Here is a 16,338-nt window from a genome sequence, read left to right as displayed (position 1 = left end):
TTCTTCAAAAAACATCTGCAATTCTTTAGTTTAAATAAGCTTTTTTGTGGTTAAGTGAAATGCATGTCAGTTGAACTTAAAAGAAAAACTTCCTTTAGATTGCTGTTCCTAGTGCCATATGTCTAGATATAGATATTGGAAGTCACTGAAGTCCTGTGACATACAGTATAGTAATAAACAGTTGTTGCTGCCTTAGCCAATATATATTAGATGAAAAGAGAAATGCAACAGTAACTGTGTAAACCATGATGACTTCTGTTACCTTTTGTGCACTTGAATTCTCTTTTTTTGGTCTAACCTGTATTTACAGGCCTGACAGCTAGAGCTGGGGAGAGCATTCTACAGTTGCTTTCAAACTATACTGTCTTTTTAAAAAATAATTGGTGTACTGATATACACCTGAGCTGAGACTTACTATATTCAGTCGTTGATCATTACTACAAAGCTCTGCTGAGCCAAGGAGCTGGTATTGGCCTGGTAGTTCTTTAGTTTGGTGGTGAGTAATAAGAATGGATCACATCAATTTTCTTTCAGCCTTCCTATGTTGGGGTATGGAAAACTGTTTGTGTCCAGTAGATCTCCTTTTAATTGTCCCTTAAATCTTAATATTTTTAGCAGTGGTGAATATAATTGGTAATGTGCAAGCAGCCACCCTGCTACGTAGAGGCAGGGACATTTAACAAAAGTGGGGTTTCCTTCTCCAGCTGCTGAATGGAAAAATGTTAGGCTGGTATAGAAGAACTCACAGAAGCCTAATTATCAGGTTGGAAATTCCCCTTCCTCCTTAGTGTTACTCTTATCCACTCTTATTACTTACAAAGATAAGTCATTAATATGTACACTTCAGGACTGGAGAAAATGCATCTGGAGTAGAATCATAGGATAATGTTGAATATTCAGCATTAGCCTACCTTGAAATGTAATAAGCTACTGAAAGATGAATCACTGAGAAGTGCTAAGAAATCTCCTCTAGTTCTGTCATGCTGACAGTAACCACTTAAAAATGTATTTTCTTCAATACCTATTTCTCTGATAGAAATAGTTCAGCTAATAGATTATTTTCCTGTCTGGTAATGATGAATTACTTAAGTACATTATTTGGCACTGAAATTTAAATATAAGAGCTAATGTGTCATTTCTCATATGAAAGTCACTAGTTAGCTTAAAAAACCTGACCAAAACATCTTGTAAAGCGGGTTACTAAAGTTTTCAGTATTCTTTGTTCTGTTGCCCCAATTCTTAAGTGTATGTATCTTCTTGTGGTTCCTAACTGAAGATAGCAAAAGCAAAGAGAATAAACCCTTTAAAGGTAATGCAAAATAGAGGGTTAACTATTGAATTAAAAATAAATCAATGTATGCCAGTCACAAGCACTGTTTCTCATACCTTTATTCTAATCCTTGTCTTGGTCTGCTACTGCAGTAGTAAATACCTCTTAGTTATCCTACCTGAGTATCTTTGTGCCAACTTTGACAAATCCAGTTGCATCTATTTTGTGAGTTAAATGACCATGCATGTGGAATGTAATAGCAAAGTTATGCTTATGTATTCTAGAGGAAGGCTTTGGTGTTGAGGGAGTCAGCTTTCCTTTTATTCTTTCCAAATCCTCAAGGCTTAGCTGGTGAGTAGGATAAAAACTGTTGCTAGTGATCTGCTGGATGACTTGTTGAGGGTTGTTAGTAAGTTTTTTGCAATGGTTCTTCTGTGACTAATATAACTTAATACCTGCATCATATAGGCATTACAGCAGAAAATTAAAACACACATTTAAGCCTATGATTACTGCTACCTGGTAATTAAAATCTGTTTTCCACCTGTACTCATTTGGTATGAGGTAGTTTTTGGGGTGGGGACCAGACTTTGGTGCACTTCCAAAGTGTCTTTCATCTGATAAAGTGCTTTAGAAATGTTAATTCAGCCTCATTCTGCCTTTGTGTCAGATGCTATATACCAGTTTTACAAATGGGTGAACTGGTGCACAGCCACTTCGGCAGTATTAAGTATAGCAAACTCCTGCCAGCCAAAGAACTTTGTATGTATTATGCTGCACACCCTGGCTTATCTCATGTCTTCACTTCTGTAGCCACCTCTTCCTTTCTATCCTTCTTACTGTAATCTTGCCCCCCCCCTCAGGTCTATTTAGAATGTTTCTGCTGCCTTTCTGGCTGTTACTCTGTCACCTTCCTCCTATTCCACTGTCTTCTTTTGTCCAACGGCTTGTCTACATTTGAGTTCCTTCATGAGTTGGCTGTGCTCTACCTCCTTCCTCTGTTAACTTATTGTTACTGCTACCTGTGCACAACTGTCATTCCCAATATCTTACCACCTAACAATCAGCTTCTCTGAAAAATGTTTACACTTTTTCCCTTGGCAGTCTCTTTCAATTGCACCCTTTAGTGATAAGTTTCACTCCCTTCCCCTTGTCCCTGATTTAGTCACTCATAGTCTATAACTCAGGGAATCCAGTCTGTCTTCCAACAGTGATAATTTGACAGGCCTGACTGTATTTAGCACCTACAAGAAACTTTCCCTCTGTGACCAGTGGCTGAGTAAAGTGACTCAAAACCAATTAGTTTCTTCAAATGCATTGTTTATTCAGCCAAAGGTACACAGCAAGCAGAAAAGGATTAAGTCTAAAATCCATCTGATTTTAAGTAAACATAATTTTTGTTCAAGTTTTAGTAAATTCTATTTAACCTGGTTCTTTATATGTCCTTTTAACTATATTAAGTGCTTTTCTTCTCTTGGTTCTGGAACCTGGCTGTTGTCTTTTCATAGCTGATAAAATAACTGAGATGAGTGTTAGTTTGTTTTGCTGTTCCTTTTTCTAGGTTATGGGTTTGCCTTCATATTAAACTGCACCAATACATTAACACAGTCCAATAGCTATATGAAGTTATGTATTAACTATCTTAAGAGCTTGGTCATATAGTCATGAACATTATCACAGACCACCAGTGCATTCTGCACACCTTTTCCTACTACTTCATCCTTTTTCAGATTATTTAGGTTTCAAAGCGTGACTTTTGTTTTTCTGTGCAAAATTTGAATGTGTTCTCTCTGCCCCATAGCAATTTATGAGGGAGAACTTTTTGCAATAGGGACTGTCTTTTTACTTCGTGTCTTTATTGTCCGTTGCGGAATGGGGCCCTGATCCTTCAGTGGGGACTCTAGGTAAGACTGTAATAAGGAGCAGGCCACTCCACTAGCTACCAGGCTTGCAAGGACATAACACTGGACTAGGGAATCTCAGGGCTCTAGTAAACATAATTTTTTAAAAAGGGCAAAGTATTGTTGCAGCAGCTGCTGCCCCATGGTATTTTACTTAATGGTTTGCAAGTGCCCCTGGGTACTGGCTACTTCATGTAATTATTTCTAAATTATGCTGATACAATAACATAGGGGCTACCCCTGTAATTATTTTTAACTTTCAGTAAGGGGGCTTAAGAGGGAAAATTCTGTGTAAAGAGTGGTTACAAGCAGGTAACCAGCGCTGGTTAAAGGGGTAGTATAAGGCTAATGGATTGGTTTTTCTAGCCAGGATCCACCAGAGCATGCAGGGGTAGAGCTACCCCATTTATAGGAGATTCTGAATGCAGGGGCCAGGCCTTGCCTCCAACCTACAGGTGTGCGCAGTCAGGTGTACTGTGATATTAAAAAGAAGCACAGACAGATCCCCAGGTTTGGGGCAGAAACCTGGGGATCTCCCGCCCGAGCTACCTGCTTGCTTGTTTGTTCCTATTGCTGTTCAGGGTAACAGGTCTCTGTGTACGTTTTTTAGAACAGTTCAAGAGCACAGATCAACGTTGACTCCCTCTCACCAATTTTGGGACAGGGCAGCGTATTTCCCCTTTCTATCCAGTCCAAAAAAAGGCCACACATTTTATTCCTATTTCAAAGTGCATAAACCCCGCACGAGGCAGGTGCATCGGCCCTTCAGACGCGGCGTGCTGTGCAGGGGGTTGAGACGGTGGGAGCCGGGCCCTGCACGGGACAGCACAGGCTGGGCTGTACAGCGGATCCTGGCCCTGGCACGCCGCCGTGCACGGAGCTGGTCCCCTCGCTGCAGGACGGGAGCGCGCCCCAAGCCAGTGGCTGGCGGGTGCCGGACCCGGGATGGCGCTGAGCGCACACGTGACGGGGGGGGCGGGGTTTGCAGCCTACGGCTGAGGTCCAGGCCAGACCAAGCACCAGGACGCCTGGCTGGCGGCTTTGCCCCGCGTGCGTCGGACCAGCCCCGCAGCTTCCCTGCTCGCCTCCTGGATTCGGACAGAATCCTAGCGCCTGTTCAATCTGCGCGTGCGCAGCACTCTGCCGGCCCCGGAACTGGGAAGCCGAACAGCGTTTCCCTGCAGGCCCCGCGGGGAGGGGTGTACCGGTGTTGCCGGAAGTGCGGGTCGGAGGCGCCCACGGGTCGGTCTGTGTGATGCTGGTGGCCCTGGCCGGCTTCCGTCGGCGCGGCGGCTGGGGGCAGGGTCCTGTCAGTGCCAGCGTGCGGAGCTGGAGCGGGGCCATGCCACGCAGGGTCAGTCACTTGGGCCAGGGCCGCTTGCTCTGGGGGGGACGTGGGGGGAGGGGAGAGAGCGCCTTGCCTGAGCCGGGCTGCTCTGCAGGGTCTGGGTGTGGGGCGCTGGGGTGAAGCCCATGTAAGCCGGGCGGTAGCTCTGGGTCCCTCCAGGCTCGTACCGGCCGTTGCTGGGTCAGCGGGCCCTGGCCTGGCGCCCCTAAGCTACCGCAGCGCTCTGGGTTCCTGCGCCGCCGAGGGGCGCGAGCGAAACGGCCTTTCCTGTCCGCGCCGTCTGCTACTCCGGGCCTTTGCCGGGCGGCTTCGTGTGTCTGGGCCGCCGCCGTGCGGAGCTGGGCCCCCCGGCGGTTGGGTCGGTCACACAGCATCCGGAGGGGAAAACCGTGATTCTAAAACCACTGTCATCGCTGGGGAGCGGAGGGGAGACTCGGAAGCAGGAGGAGTGGCTGAGACTAGTTATAATCTCTGCCTTGGTTGGCTAGATTTCAAGTTTGCAGTGTCACTTTAACAGCTGCTGGGTTTTTGTTTTTGTTTTTTGTTCAGGGAAAAGAAAAGTGTAAAGACTCAGTAAAACCTCCTGTTCCTTCAGGTCCAGTTGTAACTGACAAAAATGGTTCTGTCACTATTGCTATTCATGCCAAACCTGGATCCAAACAAAATGCTATAACAGGTATATCCTAATGAAAAGTGTAATTATGAGGGAAATAGCTTTTGTTTAATTAAATGAACTATTTGGGAAGGCAATTTTTTCCGTTTTCTCCCTGCACCCATTTCTTTGCACAAGTTTATGGTCCTGCAGAGGTCCAGGTGATAGTGTAATGTGGGTTCACAACCTTCATTATATCAAAATGACCCGATGTTCCTTGTGCTCTGTTTGACTAGGTGTAGTTGATTGTACTGGCAAAACTGGAAAGATGTGTTAGAGTAAATCCATTGTTTTACAAGCACAGGAGTAATTCCTGGTAATCGCTTGATTTTAGTTATATTCCAATATAACTGCTTACATAAAAGACTGCAGCCTGGGAGTATATCTTCAGGTGAGTGCAAAGCAAAAGACTTGTTATCGTGGACAGGATCCAGTGTTGTTGTTGTTTTAAAGCTGATCTATGTAGCAAGTATGTTGATACATTATTTCTCACAATTCTGTTTTACAATCTGTATATATAATTTGTTCCATCCTCTTATGAACACTACAGGCATATACATAAACACAAAGGAAAATTTCTCTTGTTCTTTTTCTCTTCTGTTCAGCAGGGGGAGCCTAGTTACCATTTATGATGAAAAGCTCAGTCAAATCTGATCTCTTTTTATAGCATGGGTTTCAAACTCAAATTACCTTAGGGCCAGTGCCAGTCCTCAAATCCTCTTAGTGGGTCAGTAATGTCACTGAAGATGGTGGTTGGTCAGAAAAGAAAATGTTTATATTGTATTTTTTTATTTCGAATTTCTTAGATATAATAAAACTGTCGTACAACTTTATACAGTTCTTCGCCTGCCAGAGAGTTTTTAGTGTTTGCCAGACACCTGGCAGTGCTTCAGTTCTGCCAGTTTGTTGATGTTTGGCCTCAGTGACTAAGCAGTTGAAACCTTCAGGATTGCAGGAAGGTGTGCATCAGATAGTTGAGTTCAATATTTTGACTTGTTTATATTCATTGTGGAAGAAAGTGATGCTGCCTCGATGGCTGAATTTGCCCAGCAACTAATAATGCTGCCTCCATGGCTGCCTCTGCCTGGTGACTAGAGATGGTATCTCTGTCCCTCTCCCCCAGCCAGTGGGAGCTGTGGGGTGTGGTGCCTGCAGCAGACATTGCTGGCAGCGTGTCTGCATGTGTCTCTCCTCCACGGGCCGCAGTGGAGAGGTTCTCGGGCCGCAGATGGTCCGCGGGCTGGGGCTTTGAGACCCCTGCTTTATAGTGAACCATCCTTTGTTACAAAACTACAAGCTTTGTGATCCTTGTTATGATTGGTATACACACCCATTCTCTTTCCCTCTTTCTTTCCATTGTAGATACAGGAAGAATCAAATATAAATAAAGTACTAAAACTCAGCCTGACAGACTTGTGATAATCTGAATTCAAAGGTCCCCCAAGGTAGTCAAAACTTGAACTTCTATAGTGAAACAAGCAGGGAATTAAAAAATAAAAAAAATCCTTCAAGCTTTCTTTAAAATAAACAAAACAAGACAAACTCTTTTCCTTTGCAGATCACCTTTGATGCCTTGTTTGTGCTTAGTTGTTATGGTGATAAACACAATTTAAATGCTCATTGACAGTATGTTTTTAAAATCTTCAAATGCTTTAAACCAAGGAGCAACTAATACAAGTCTGGATAGTGCCATCATCTTTATGCTTACATGCAAACAAGAAGTATTCATTATGTAGGTATGCACACTACACTAATTAGATGGGTCTGTTACCTGTAGGATAATTCAGCAGATATTTCATCTTAGAGGGACATTAGTAGGTATTGTGACAAAAGAGATGATAATCAAAACTGCAATCATAAAAACTACTGAGTTAACCACCATTTCAAAATCAAATTGTAGATTGACCTCATGTCTGGAAGCAGGGACGGTAGTAAAGTGGATGTGAAGGGCTCAGTATCTGACCTTCACACTTGAGGAAAAAATTATGCAGGGTCTGCAGCCTGGCAAAGTGTCACTGTATCCAGCAAAATCATGGAACAGGATCTAGATAACTACAGAATGAAACTTGTTAATTCTTAAAAGTATCACATCCTAGAATCTCAGGCCCACTCTTCCCTATTTATAAGGACTGTCTATTAATACATGCATCTGAGGAATTGACTAGCCTTGCTGGTAAAGGGGAAAAAATAAATAGTAGAATTAAGTGCATGTTCTTAATACAGTAAAAGTCATAAGATCTGTCATCAGGTGGACTGTTCCAGGAGTTGTCTACTTGGTTTCAAATCTTTTTTTAACTATATGAAAGTAAAAAACTAGGCACCATTAATGCTTTGAAAATAAAAATCCTAAAATATTTGTTATAGATGTGACAACTGAGGCAGTAGGTGTAGCTATTGCTGCACCTCCATCAGAAGGGGAGGCAAATGCAGAGCTGTGTCGTTACCTTTCTAAGGTTCTAGAAGTGAAGAAGAGCGAAGTTGTTTTAGATAAGGTACAATACTTTTTTCTTTTCTGCTCTGCTACAGTTAGATTTCTGAAACTTGTAATAGAGACCACTTTCCACATACAGCAGACCAAGTTTCTAGCTTTCAAAATACTAGTATGGAGATATATTAAGGTGTGTAACTCAATTATGGAAAAAGAACCTATTTTAGTCTTTGAATTACTAACTCAAAATAATCTGTTTCTCAGTGGCCTAAATCAAGCATGCTGCTACTTTTTCTTGGTATTTTCTAAGTCAGTGTGGGTTCATGTGCTCTGTGACCTTTAAAGTATTCTTCATACTGAGTCTAACTTCTTAGAAAATGAGACTATCTTGCACAAAACACCTTTGCAAATTACTTTGTTCTCCTTATTTTAGAAATGTTTATATTTGAGTAAAGGATCTCTGCTGGGTCACTCGATTTCACAGTGATGAGCATATCAATTCCTAGAGAGCTTTGCTTCTGTTGTGAAAACAGTAGTAACATCAGAACTCCTACACTGACTACTCTGCATGATTAAACAGGTGGAAATGCATTAATTTCTTCTGCTGTAGCTTTTGTTTAAAGTCAGTTTTCTCCAATATCTCTCTTACAATTAAGATCAGATTCGGACAATGACAACTTCTGTGAATTACATGTTTATGTAGGTTTCAGAGTAGCAGCCGTGTTAGTCTGTATCCGCAAAAAGAAAAGGAGTACTTGTGGTACCATAGAGACTAACATTTATTTGAGCATAAGCTTTTGTGAGCTAGAGCTCACTTCATCGGATGCATGCAGTGGAAAATACAGTAGGGGGATTTTATATACACAGAGAACATGAAAAAATGGGTGTTACCATACACACTGTAACAAAAGTGATCAGGTAAGGTGAGCTATTACGAGCAGAAGAGGGGAAAAAAACCTTTTGTAGTGATAATCAAGGTGGGCCATTTCCAGCAGTTGACAAGAACATGTTTCAACAGGAACAGTGGGGTGGGGAAAGGGGCCGGGGGGGGGGGGAATAAACATGGGGAAATAGTTTTACTTTGTGTAATGACACATCCACTCCGTCTTTTTTCAAGCCTAATTTAATTTCATGTTCTCTGTGTATATAAAATCCCCCTACTGTATTTTCCACTGCATGCATTCGATGAAGTGAGCTGTAGGTCACGAAAGCTTATGCTCAAATAAATTTTAGTCTCTAAGGTGCCACAAGTACTCCCTTTTTTTAATATTTATGTAGATGTTTGTGATTGAAAAGATTAAATTCATTATCCTTTTAAAAAAACAAGTATTAAATCTTAACTCATTGTAGCCAATAGAACTTCAGTATACAAACAAATTAAGAAAATAGCAAATAACCCCACTTCTACTAACTTCTGTCATAGTCACACTGAGAAGTCAGAGTTCTACTACTCAACAGTGAATTGTTCATTTAGGGGGGCAGCAACAGCAGAAGGGACAATTGAGAGGAAATAGAACACTCTGTGTCCTGTTTTGGGAAGACTACGAGTTAGTCTTTGGCTTATGTTACTCTCATGTTTGTATAACATATATGAAAAGTGGATGAAGTCTGAGCCATCTACTAAATGTATTCGTTTATAGGGCCAGGAAGATAAGAAGAGTGTGTGGATGGATGCTTTTTTATGTTGTACATAAATCTAAATGCATACATTTTTAAAAATAGCTGTTAGAGGCTACATTGTCCAATGGACTGAACACTACTTGGCTGGTAGACAGGAACTCAAAGATTTTATATCTTGGCTTTGCTGCAGACTGGACAAGGTACTTAACCTTTATTTCGGTTTATCCCACCTATAAAACGAGGGTAACACTTGCTTACCTACCTCACAGCCATGTTGAGGATTAATTAGATTGCACTTGAAAAGCACTATATAATTGCTAAGCAGCATCAGGCATAATAAGGAGCAGCACTGTTCAACCTTTTCTAGTCAGCTCTGGTAATTCTAGTCTGACCTACAGCACCCAGACTATTTTATATTAGGACTTGTCAACCATAGACCTTCCGTCATTCTGAACTGTGCCTAAATCGTGAAGTGGGTCTGTCTTGTGACTCCAGCCAGATTTTCAACCTAGGCTAATACCATATGGTAACTGTTACCTAGCATCATTCTCCCTTGCCTCCCAGCTGCTATATAATCAATTCTCAGCTGGAAAAGGAGATCCAAGCTAAAATTGAAAATGCAGAACTACATTTGTTGGTCTTATTTATCTTGCCTTACAGAATTTTAATCCTGTAATACAGTGCAACGTGACTAAGCCACAACTTGAGAAACTGAAAGCAGTTTCTTAACAGTGATTATCTTCAAATAAAGGTGGAGAAATTGTACTCATTAGATTTTGGGATACTGTGGGGCAGTTTCTTAAGATGGAAAGCTGCTAATTTGTGCTTTCAGTGGAACTTTTATGTATGTACTGTAAATGTAATTCTAGATTTGGGATCTTAATTCAATCTAGAAATGTGGCTACTGGATTCTTACATGAGAGAGGAAGCATTTTGTTAGCTCATCCTTATAAGAAGTAAACACCAGTTGGCCAGACTATTGTTTAAAGATTGCCTTGATTTTCCTTTTCTGAGTAAGTCAAACTCAAATGGACATGCACCTTAGAAATGTAAAATAAACTTTTATACTAAAGATGACATAGGAATGTTTTCTTTTTGCATGGTTGCTTTTTTTTAGTTGTATACTAGATAGTGGAATGAAATGGCTCAGTGTGTACACCTGCAATAGGTTTTCACTTGGCATGAGCTACTCAGTGCTTCTGTGTAGACAGGATGTGAATAATGCACACAATTTAACTGCTCTGACTTAAGACAGCAGTTACACACAGACATCCCAGCTTGTTTCTGCATTTCATACAATGCAGTTCCATTTTCCTCTTTTTTGATAATGCTCAAAATGAGAATTTGGCTGAAAAGCAACAACTGGCATATTTGAAGTGCATCCTCAAGGTGAAAATACACTGAAGTATGTCAATAAAGTATAAACATCTGTAGGTGGCATCTGCATGGTCCCACTTGCAGGATACATTGCTGAGCTTGGAGAGCATCCTGCTGTTCATTCCCCATTCCAGCTCATGGAAAGAGCAGCAGCTCAGGGCATGCTCTAAAACCTGCCTGCCTACTTTGAAATATGTAGCAGATCCAGTGACTCTGCTCCCTCCCACCCCAGGAATAATTAGTGATGATATTGGGTCCCTGGCCCTACGCAGCCCATTTATCCAGGGAGAGATTATTTTCTTCCTGGGTAAGCACATGAGTGGGTAAGTGGGTTTTTAAGGCCTGTCTTAAGGCTCACTCTGCTATGGCCAAGCTGGCATCCATGGCCTGCTTCTGGAACATTAGAGAAATCTTACACTTTGCAGGGCAGCTACCTGCAGCTCATTCACACATTTACTCAGAGTCCTCTTCTCATCTAGATTCAATGTTTGTTTCAGAAGAGAAGAGTAGTTCTGCAATTCTTGCCTAATTGCACACCCCAGTCTGCCTTCTCAGGAGCTCTCTCTCTTGTTAGACTTGCACAAGTCAGACAGCGGCATCTTGAAGAAAAATGTTACTTAGCAGTAAATCTAGTACTTTGAGAGTGGTGTCTGTGTTTTTATACTAGCTGCCCATCATCCTCTGTGGTATGGTGGAAGGAATTGTGGCTGCTCCAGCTCCATGGCCCTCTTATAACCTCAACTTAAAATGTGTGGTGCCACAAGAAGGTGCTCTCAGAATCCCTATGCACTCCATTTTCCATAAGGTCCCTGAAGCACCCTGGCACAAGAGGATGTGTCTCACAAATGTGACTAGGCAGAGGAAATAACTCTGATTAGAATTACTGGTGAATAACCTTTTTTCGCTACAGTTGGTTGTGTGTAATCTCAGTACTATATTGGCACTATGATTAGTTTTTAAAATGTGTACTTAGAAGTAAAGAAATAATTCTCTGAATTCATTTTTGTGTTGAAACAGGGTGGTAAATCTCGTGAAAAAGTGGTGAAGATTTTGGTGTCGATGACTCCGGATGAGGTTTTAGAGAAACTGAAAAAAGAAGCTACCAGTTGAGACAAAACAAAAGCAGGAAATGGAACAGTGTGTCTTGAAAATCTTTCATTGAATATAAAGAGGAGGAGGGACATTCTTCAATGAGAGCACACAAATGCAGGCTATGGGTCACTTACGAGATTCTTTTGTGTAAATATGTAGATAAATTTAAGTACACTGTAAATTACAAATCTCTTCCCTATTCTTCCATACTCTAAACTTTGGTTTAAATAATCCCACAAAACTAAGGCCCAAGCTAGAAGTGGAAACAGGATTTATCGTTAGGTAGGAAAGCCATCTTAACCCTGAAATTTAGCTGAATCTACATCACGAATTCAGCGTGACTGGGCTCCTTTTCTATAGTTATCTTCAAAATAGCCTCCTAAGCGTAAACCCAGTCCTGATGAGTATTTGGGCAATGTTTTTGAATGCAGGCATAATTATTTTTGGTTCACAAAGTAAAAAGCTTGGAGTGACAGGCTTAGGATAAAGCACTGGAACGATGTCGAGAAATATGGTGCAGAAGAAAAAATCAATTTAGAAGTGAGAGCCTAAAAGAGCAATCAGTGTAATATATAGTGGCATGCGTAGGGTCCAATTCTACTCTTGTCTACACCACTGTAAATCCAGAGTAATGCCTTTGAAGCCAGAGGCATTGCCCTGGATTTACGTAGGAGCAGAACTTTTCCCTTAAGCAATCAGAAGAATTGAGTCTGCAATATGAGAAATTGATACAGTACTTAAGCAGTAAGTTCACAAAAGCTTGCTTTGATTCACTAGGAAGCCTATAATCAGAGTTGCCTAATAAAGATAGAGCTTCTAATAGAGTGGTCAGAAGTGGTATCTTCACCTTATGTGCCAAATGTAGCAATTTGTTTTGTTTAATAAAAACACAGCACTAAGTTTCATCAACAGTTCTTGTATTTTCAACGAGAACGGATTTTTTCTAGCTGTGACTTGACTAGTAAAACAAAATTAGTTTGTTTTTAGACAGTCTTACCAAGAACAAACAAAATTGCTGCTGACCTTCTCTTGCTCTAAATAAATGAGTTGTGTTCAAGAATCAGTTTCCAGCCCATAGAAGACTGAGCAAAGTGAAGTAATACATGGAGTGGTGTTAAAGAGTGCAAAGATTATACATGAGATGAAATGGGAGAAGTAGATGTAATTGTCTTAATCGCTCTTGACAAAGTACTGGAATGCAAGCTTGTGTTCCCCACTAATAAATGTGATGTCACTATATTCGGCTGCTTCAGCTATCCTCTTAGGTTGCAGCTGTTACGGGTTAGATTGTGTTACTTTCTACGTTGTTTCTATCCAACAGCTGTAATGTGTAAATGTGATTTTATAAGTTTAATGCCTAAAAGTCAATAAACCGGTCTAAAAGCCCACTAAGCTTCTGCATCTTCCACTGGGAAAAATCCATATATTAAAATAAGTAGTAGAACTGTATCAAAAAAGGCTTTCACCAGCTGTGCATAATACAACAAGCTGCATATCTCAAGTTTCAGTTTTCCATGATCAAAAACTGCTTTTCACCTTAACAGTCTCTCCCATCCCTTCCATTTTCAGCAATGCAAAAATGTTGCTAATGGTTCTATCAGGATGTGTGTCTCTACTACCTATGTGCTGATAAGGTTAATTGCTAGAGGAATAAAGCAATAAATATGTGCAGCTTAGGTCATGTTTTGCTTCCTCAGGCTGATGGCCATACACTGCTTTACATGCATTCCTCATTTCCCACTTTACAGTCCTGACACACTGACATTTTGGCTATCAATTGCTTTTCTTCTAACCTAGTTGGCATTCTACTCCTTAGCTTTATGTTGATGCTTCTCACTGCTCTGCTCAGCAGAGGGCTTCACTCTCTTGATCAAGGGGAAACTAAAAACAGATGCATGTTTGCTTTCATTTGTAGTCCTCAGTGCTACATACTCGTGTTCTGGGTGGAGTGTTCAGTCAGCTGCTCACCATTTGCCGAGGGTGAAGTGGAAATGCCCTAGCCAGAAAGAAATTAGGGGGTTCCCTCTGTATAACTCTCAACTACTTATCTTGCTAAATATATGATGTCTGAGTTTCCGGCAAGGGAAAGAAACACAAGGAACACTGCAGTAGTGACTTACAGCTTGAATATATGAATTTCTCCAGTATGGGCACCTACACATACTGTTTTATAAAGACAGGTTTCAGAGTAGCAGCCGTGTTAGTCTGTATTCACAAAAAGAACAGGAGGACTTGTGGCATCTTAGAGACTAACCAATTTATTTGAGCATAAGCTTTTGTGAGCTACAGCTCACTTCATTGGATAAAGAGTGACCAAAATCTCCCAGGCAGCAGCTATACACCATTATATCAAACTCCACATTTAACATGTTAAATTTTTCCACCACTTTGACCCCAAAGCTGTGTCTAGTCTTGGAAGGAGACCAAATCAATTAATGTATAATGAAATCAATCTTTTAACAGTTCTCCATTGCAGTGTTAATCAACACGACCTCCACCCCTCTTTTTTCTGAAAGTGATATATTCTGTCCAAGAGCTTCAGCAGCTTCTGCTGAGGAGAATTAACATTTCCTGAACTCAAGCTGGCATTCTGGATTCCTTCTTTCCAATCAGTCAGGCTCTGTCTTTTGTGACTTGAATACAGCAAAGGTGCCTTAGGTACCACACGCTACAGTTTATGTAACGTGGGCCTGACATATACTGTCATGTTGATCACTGATGTCAGTCAGACTTGCACTATCCAGCAGGGAAGATTATTAGTTCTTGGGAAATGAGCATTCTGCCCTGCTCTCTGTTCCATTTTCCCCTTTCCTTATGCATCTCCTTGTTCTCTTGTTCTTACCTACCAGGTTTTCAGTCCCTGACACTGTCCCTTTTCAGTCGGTGGTAGCACTCCTGGTGAGGACATGCACCACTGCAGTGATTGTAAGATGACCTAAAATATGTCGACTTATGTTCGTAGTGTAGACATGCCTGATGTGACATACTGTTTGTTCTCCTCTGTATGACATAGTAACAGGATTTCCTAAACCATTTTTTCAAAAGCTCTAGTTTGTGTGTATTTGTACCACACTGTATGAGAATCAGTTTAGTTCAGTCAGGTCACTATGATACCTATAGTGACACAGCAGCAGAGACAAGGTTTCATCCCACAATTCACACCACACTTACCAGGAAGAAAAGATCGGGCTTTATGTTAGGCCCAAGCTCCTACTGCTCAACTCCAGGCTTTTTGATGGCCTCAGGGCAGGTCCTGGTGTCTCACAGCCATGACAAATGGCACCGTCTCAGCAGAGGCATGAAACTAAATTCTCTTCTTGTCCTTAACACTGCTCTCTCCTGCCCAAGATTGAGAAGCCCATGAGGAGAGTGTGGGAGAGCTTGCAATGTGGCTACTTACCCTGCACTTGTTCTGTGAATAGAAGATTTATTTGGCACCAGTAAATGAAATTACATGTTTTTAGAAATCAATAGGATACGTAACACTGAAGTGAGCTGTAGCTCATGAAAGCTTATGCTCTAATAAATTTCTTGGTGCCACAAGTACTCCTTATAACACTTTCCAGAGTAACAGCCGTGTTAGTCTGTATTTGCAAAAAGAAAAGGAGTACTTGTGGCACCTTAGAGACTAACCAATTTATTTGAGCATAAGCTTTCGTGAGCTACAGCTCACTGCATCGGATGCATACTTTGGAAAATACAGACGATGTTTTATACACACAAACCATGAAAAAATGGGTGATTATCACTACAAAAGGTTTTTTCTCCCCCCACCGCACTCTCCTGCTGGTAATAGCTTATCTAAAGTGATCACTCTCCTTACAATGTGTATGATAATCAAGGTGGGCCATTTCCAGCACAAATCCAGGGTTTAACAAGAACGTGGGGGGGGTAGGAAAAAACAAGGGGAAGTAGGTTACCTTGCATAATGACTCAGCCACTCCCAGTCTCTATTCAAGCCTAAGTTAATTGTATCCAATTTGCAAATGAATTCCAATTCAGCAGTCTCTCACTGGAGTCTGGATTTGAAGTTTTTCTGTTGTAATATCGCAACTTTCATGTCTGTAATCGCGTGACCAAAGAGATTGAAGTGTTCTCCGACTGGTTTATGAATGTTATAATTCTTGACATCTGATTTGTGTCCATTTATTCTTTTACGTAGAGACTGTCCAGTTTGACCAATGTACATGGCAGAGGGGCATTGCAGGCACATGATGGCATAGATCACATTGGTAGATGTGCAGGTGAACACTTATAACACTGAGTGTGTGGCATCTTGTCTAGTACAGGAAAGCCTCTTGCAGTATCAGACTTTTTGCATGAAATAGAAGAACATGCTCACTTTCCCAAAATTAAACATCTTCCATCATACTGGGGAAAAAAACCAGTAGCAAACATTCCCTGAGCTTCCATATTCTTCAGTAGGGTAACACTTGACATTTCTGTAAAATTATTCATCCAAGGACTTCAGATATTGTGTCTCAACATGTCTTTAAAGCAGCTTGTAAAATTTGCACAGCAGCTACTATTCAGGGTTAACAATCCGTGGATGCCATTCAGCTGAGGGTGTAAGCAGTATGACTGAATATATACCTGCTTAAAGTTAGGCATGCACTTAAGTAAATAGTCGTTTTTCCCCCCTAACATTGT

The 16,338-nt window shown here is 41.2% G+C and overlaps 1 protein-coding gene across 1 annotated transcript; it reads left to right on the top strand.

Moving 5' to 3' along the window:
• The first annotated feature begins 4,302 nt into the window (after positions 1 to 4,302).
• On the top strand, positions 4,303 to 13,090 carry C10H15orf40 (chromosome 10 C15orf40 homolog). Its single transcript, XM_074966419.1, has 4 exons — positions 4,303 to 4,525; positions 5,069 to 5,195; positions 7,536 to 7,663; positions 11,614 to 13,090. The coding sequence occupies exons 1-4, from the start codon at positions 4,427 to 4,429 to the stop codon at positions 11,704 to 11,706; spliced, it is 447 nt and encodes a 148-aa protein (XP_074822520.1). The 5' UTR covers positions 4,303 to 4,426; the 3' UTR covers positions 11,707 to 13,090.
• The last annotated feature ends 3,248 nt before the right edge of the window (positions 13,091 to 16,338 follow it).

The sequence above is a fragment of the Natator depressus genome, chromosome 10, assembly GCF_965152275.1.
Source record: "Natator depressus isolate rNatDep1 chromosome 10, rNatDep2.hap1, whole genome shotgun sequence".
NCBI lineage: Eukaryota > Metazoa > Chordata > Testudines > Cheloniidae > Natator > Natator depressus.
This window is presented reverse-complemented; position numbering and strand designations above follow the sequence as displayed.

Excerpts from the sequence above, each read along its gene's own strand:
- C10H15orf40 (XM_074966419.1), top strand. The coding sequence starts at position 4,427 with ATGCTGGTGGCCCTGGCCGGCTTCCGTCGGCGCGGCGGCTGGGGGCAG. Across the intron at positions 5,196-7,535 it reads CAAACAAAATGCTATAACAG|ATGTGACAACTGAGGCAGTA; the intron begins GTATATCCTAAT and ends TATTTGTTATAG. Across the intron at positions 7,664-11,613 it reads GCGAAGTTGTTTTAGATAAG|GGTGGTAAATCTCGTGAAAA; the intron begins GTACAATACTTT and ends GTGTTGAAACAG.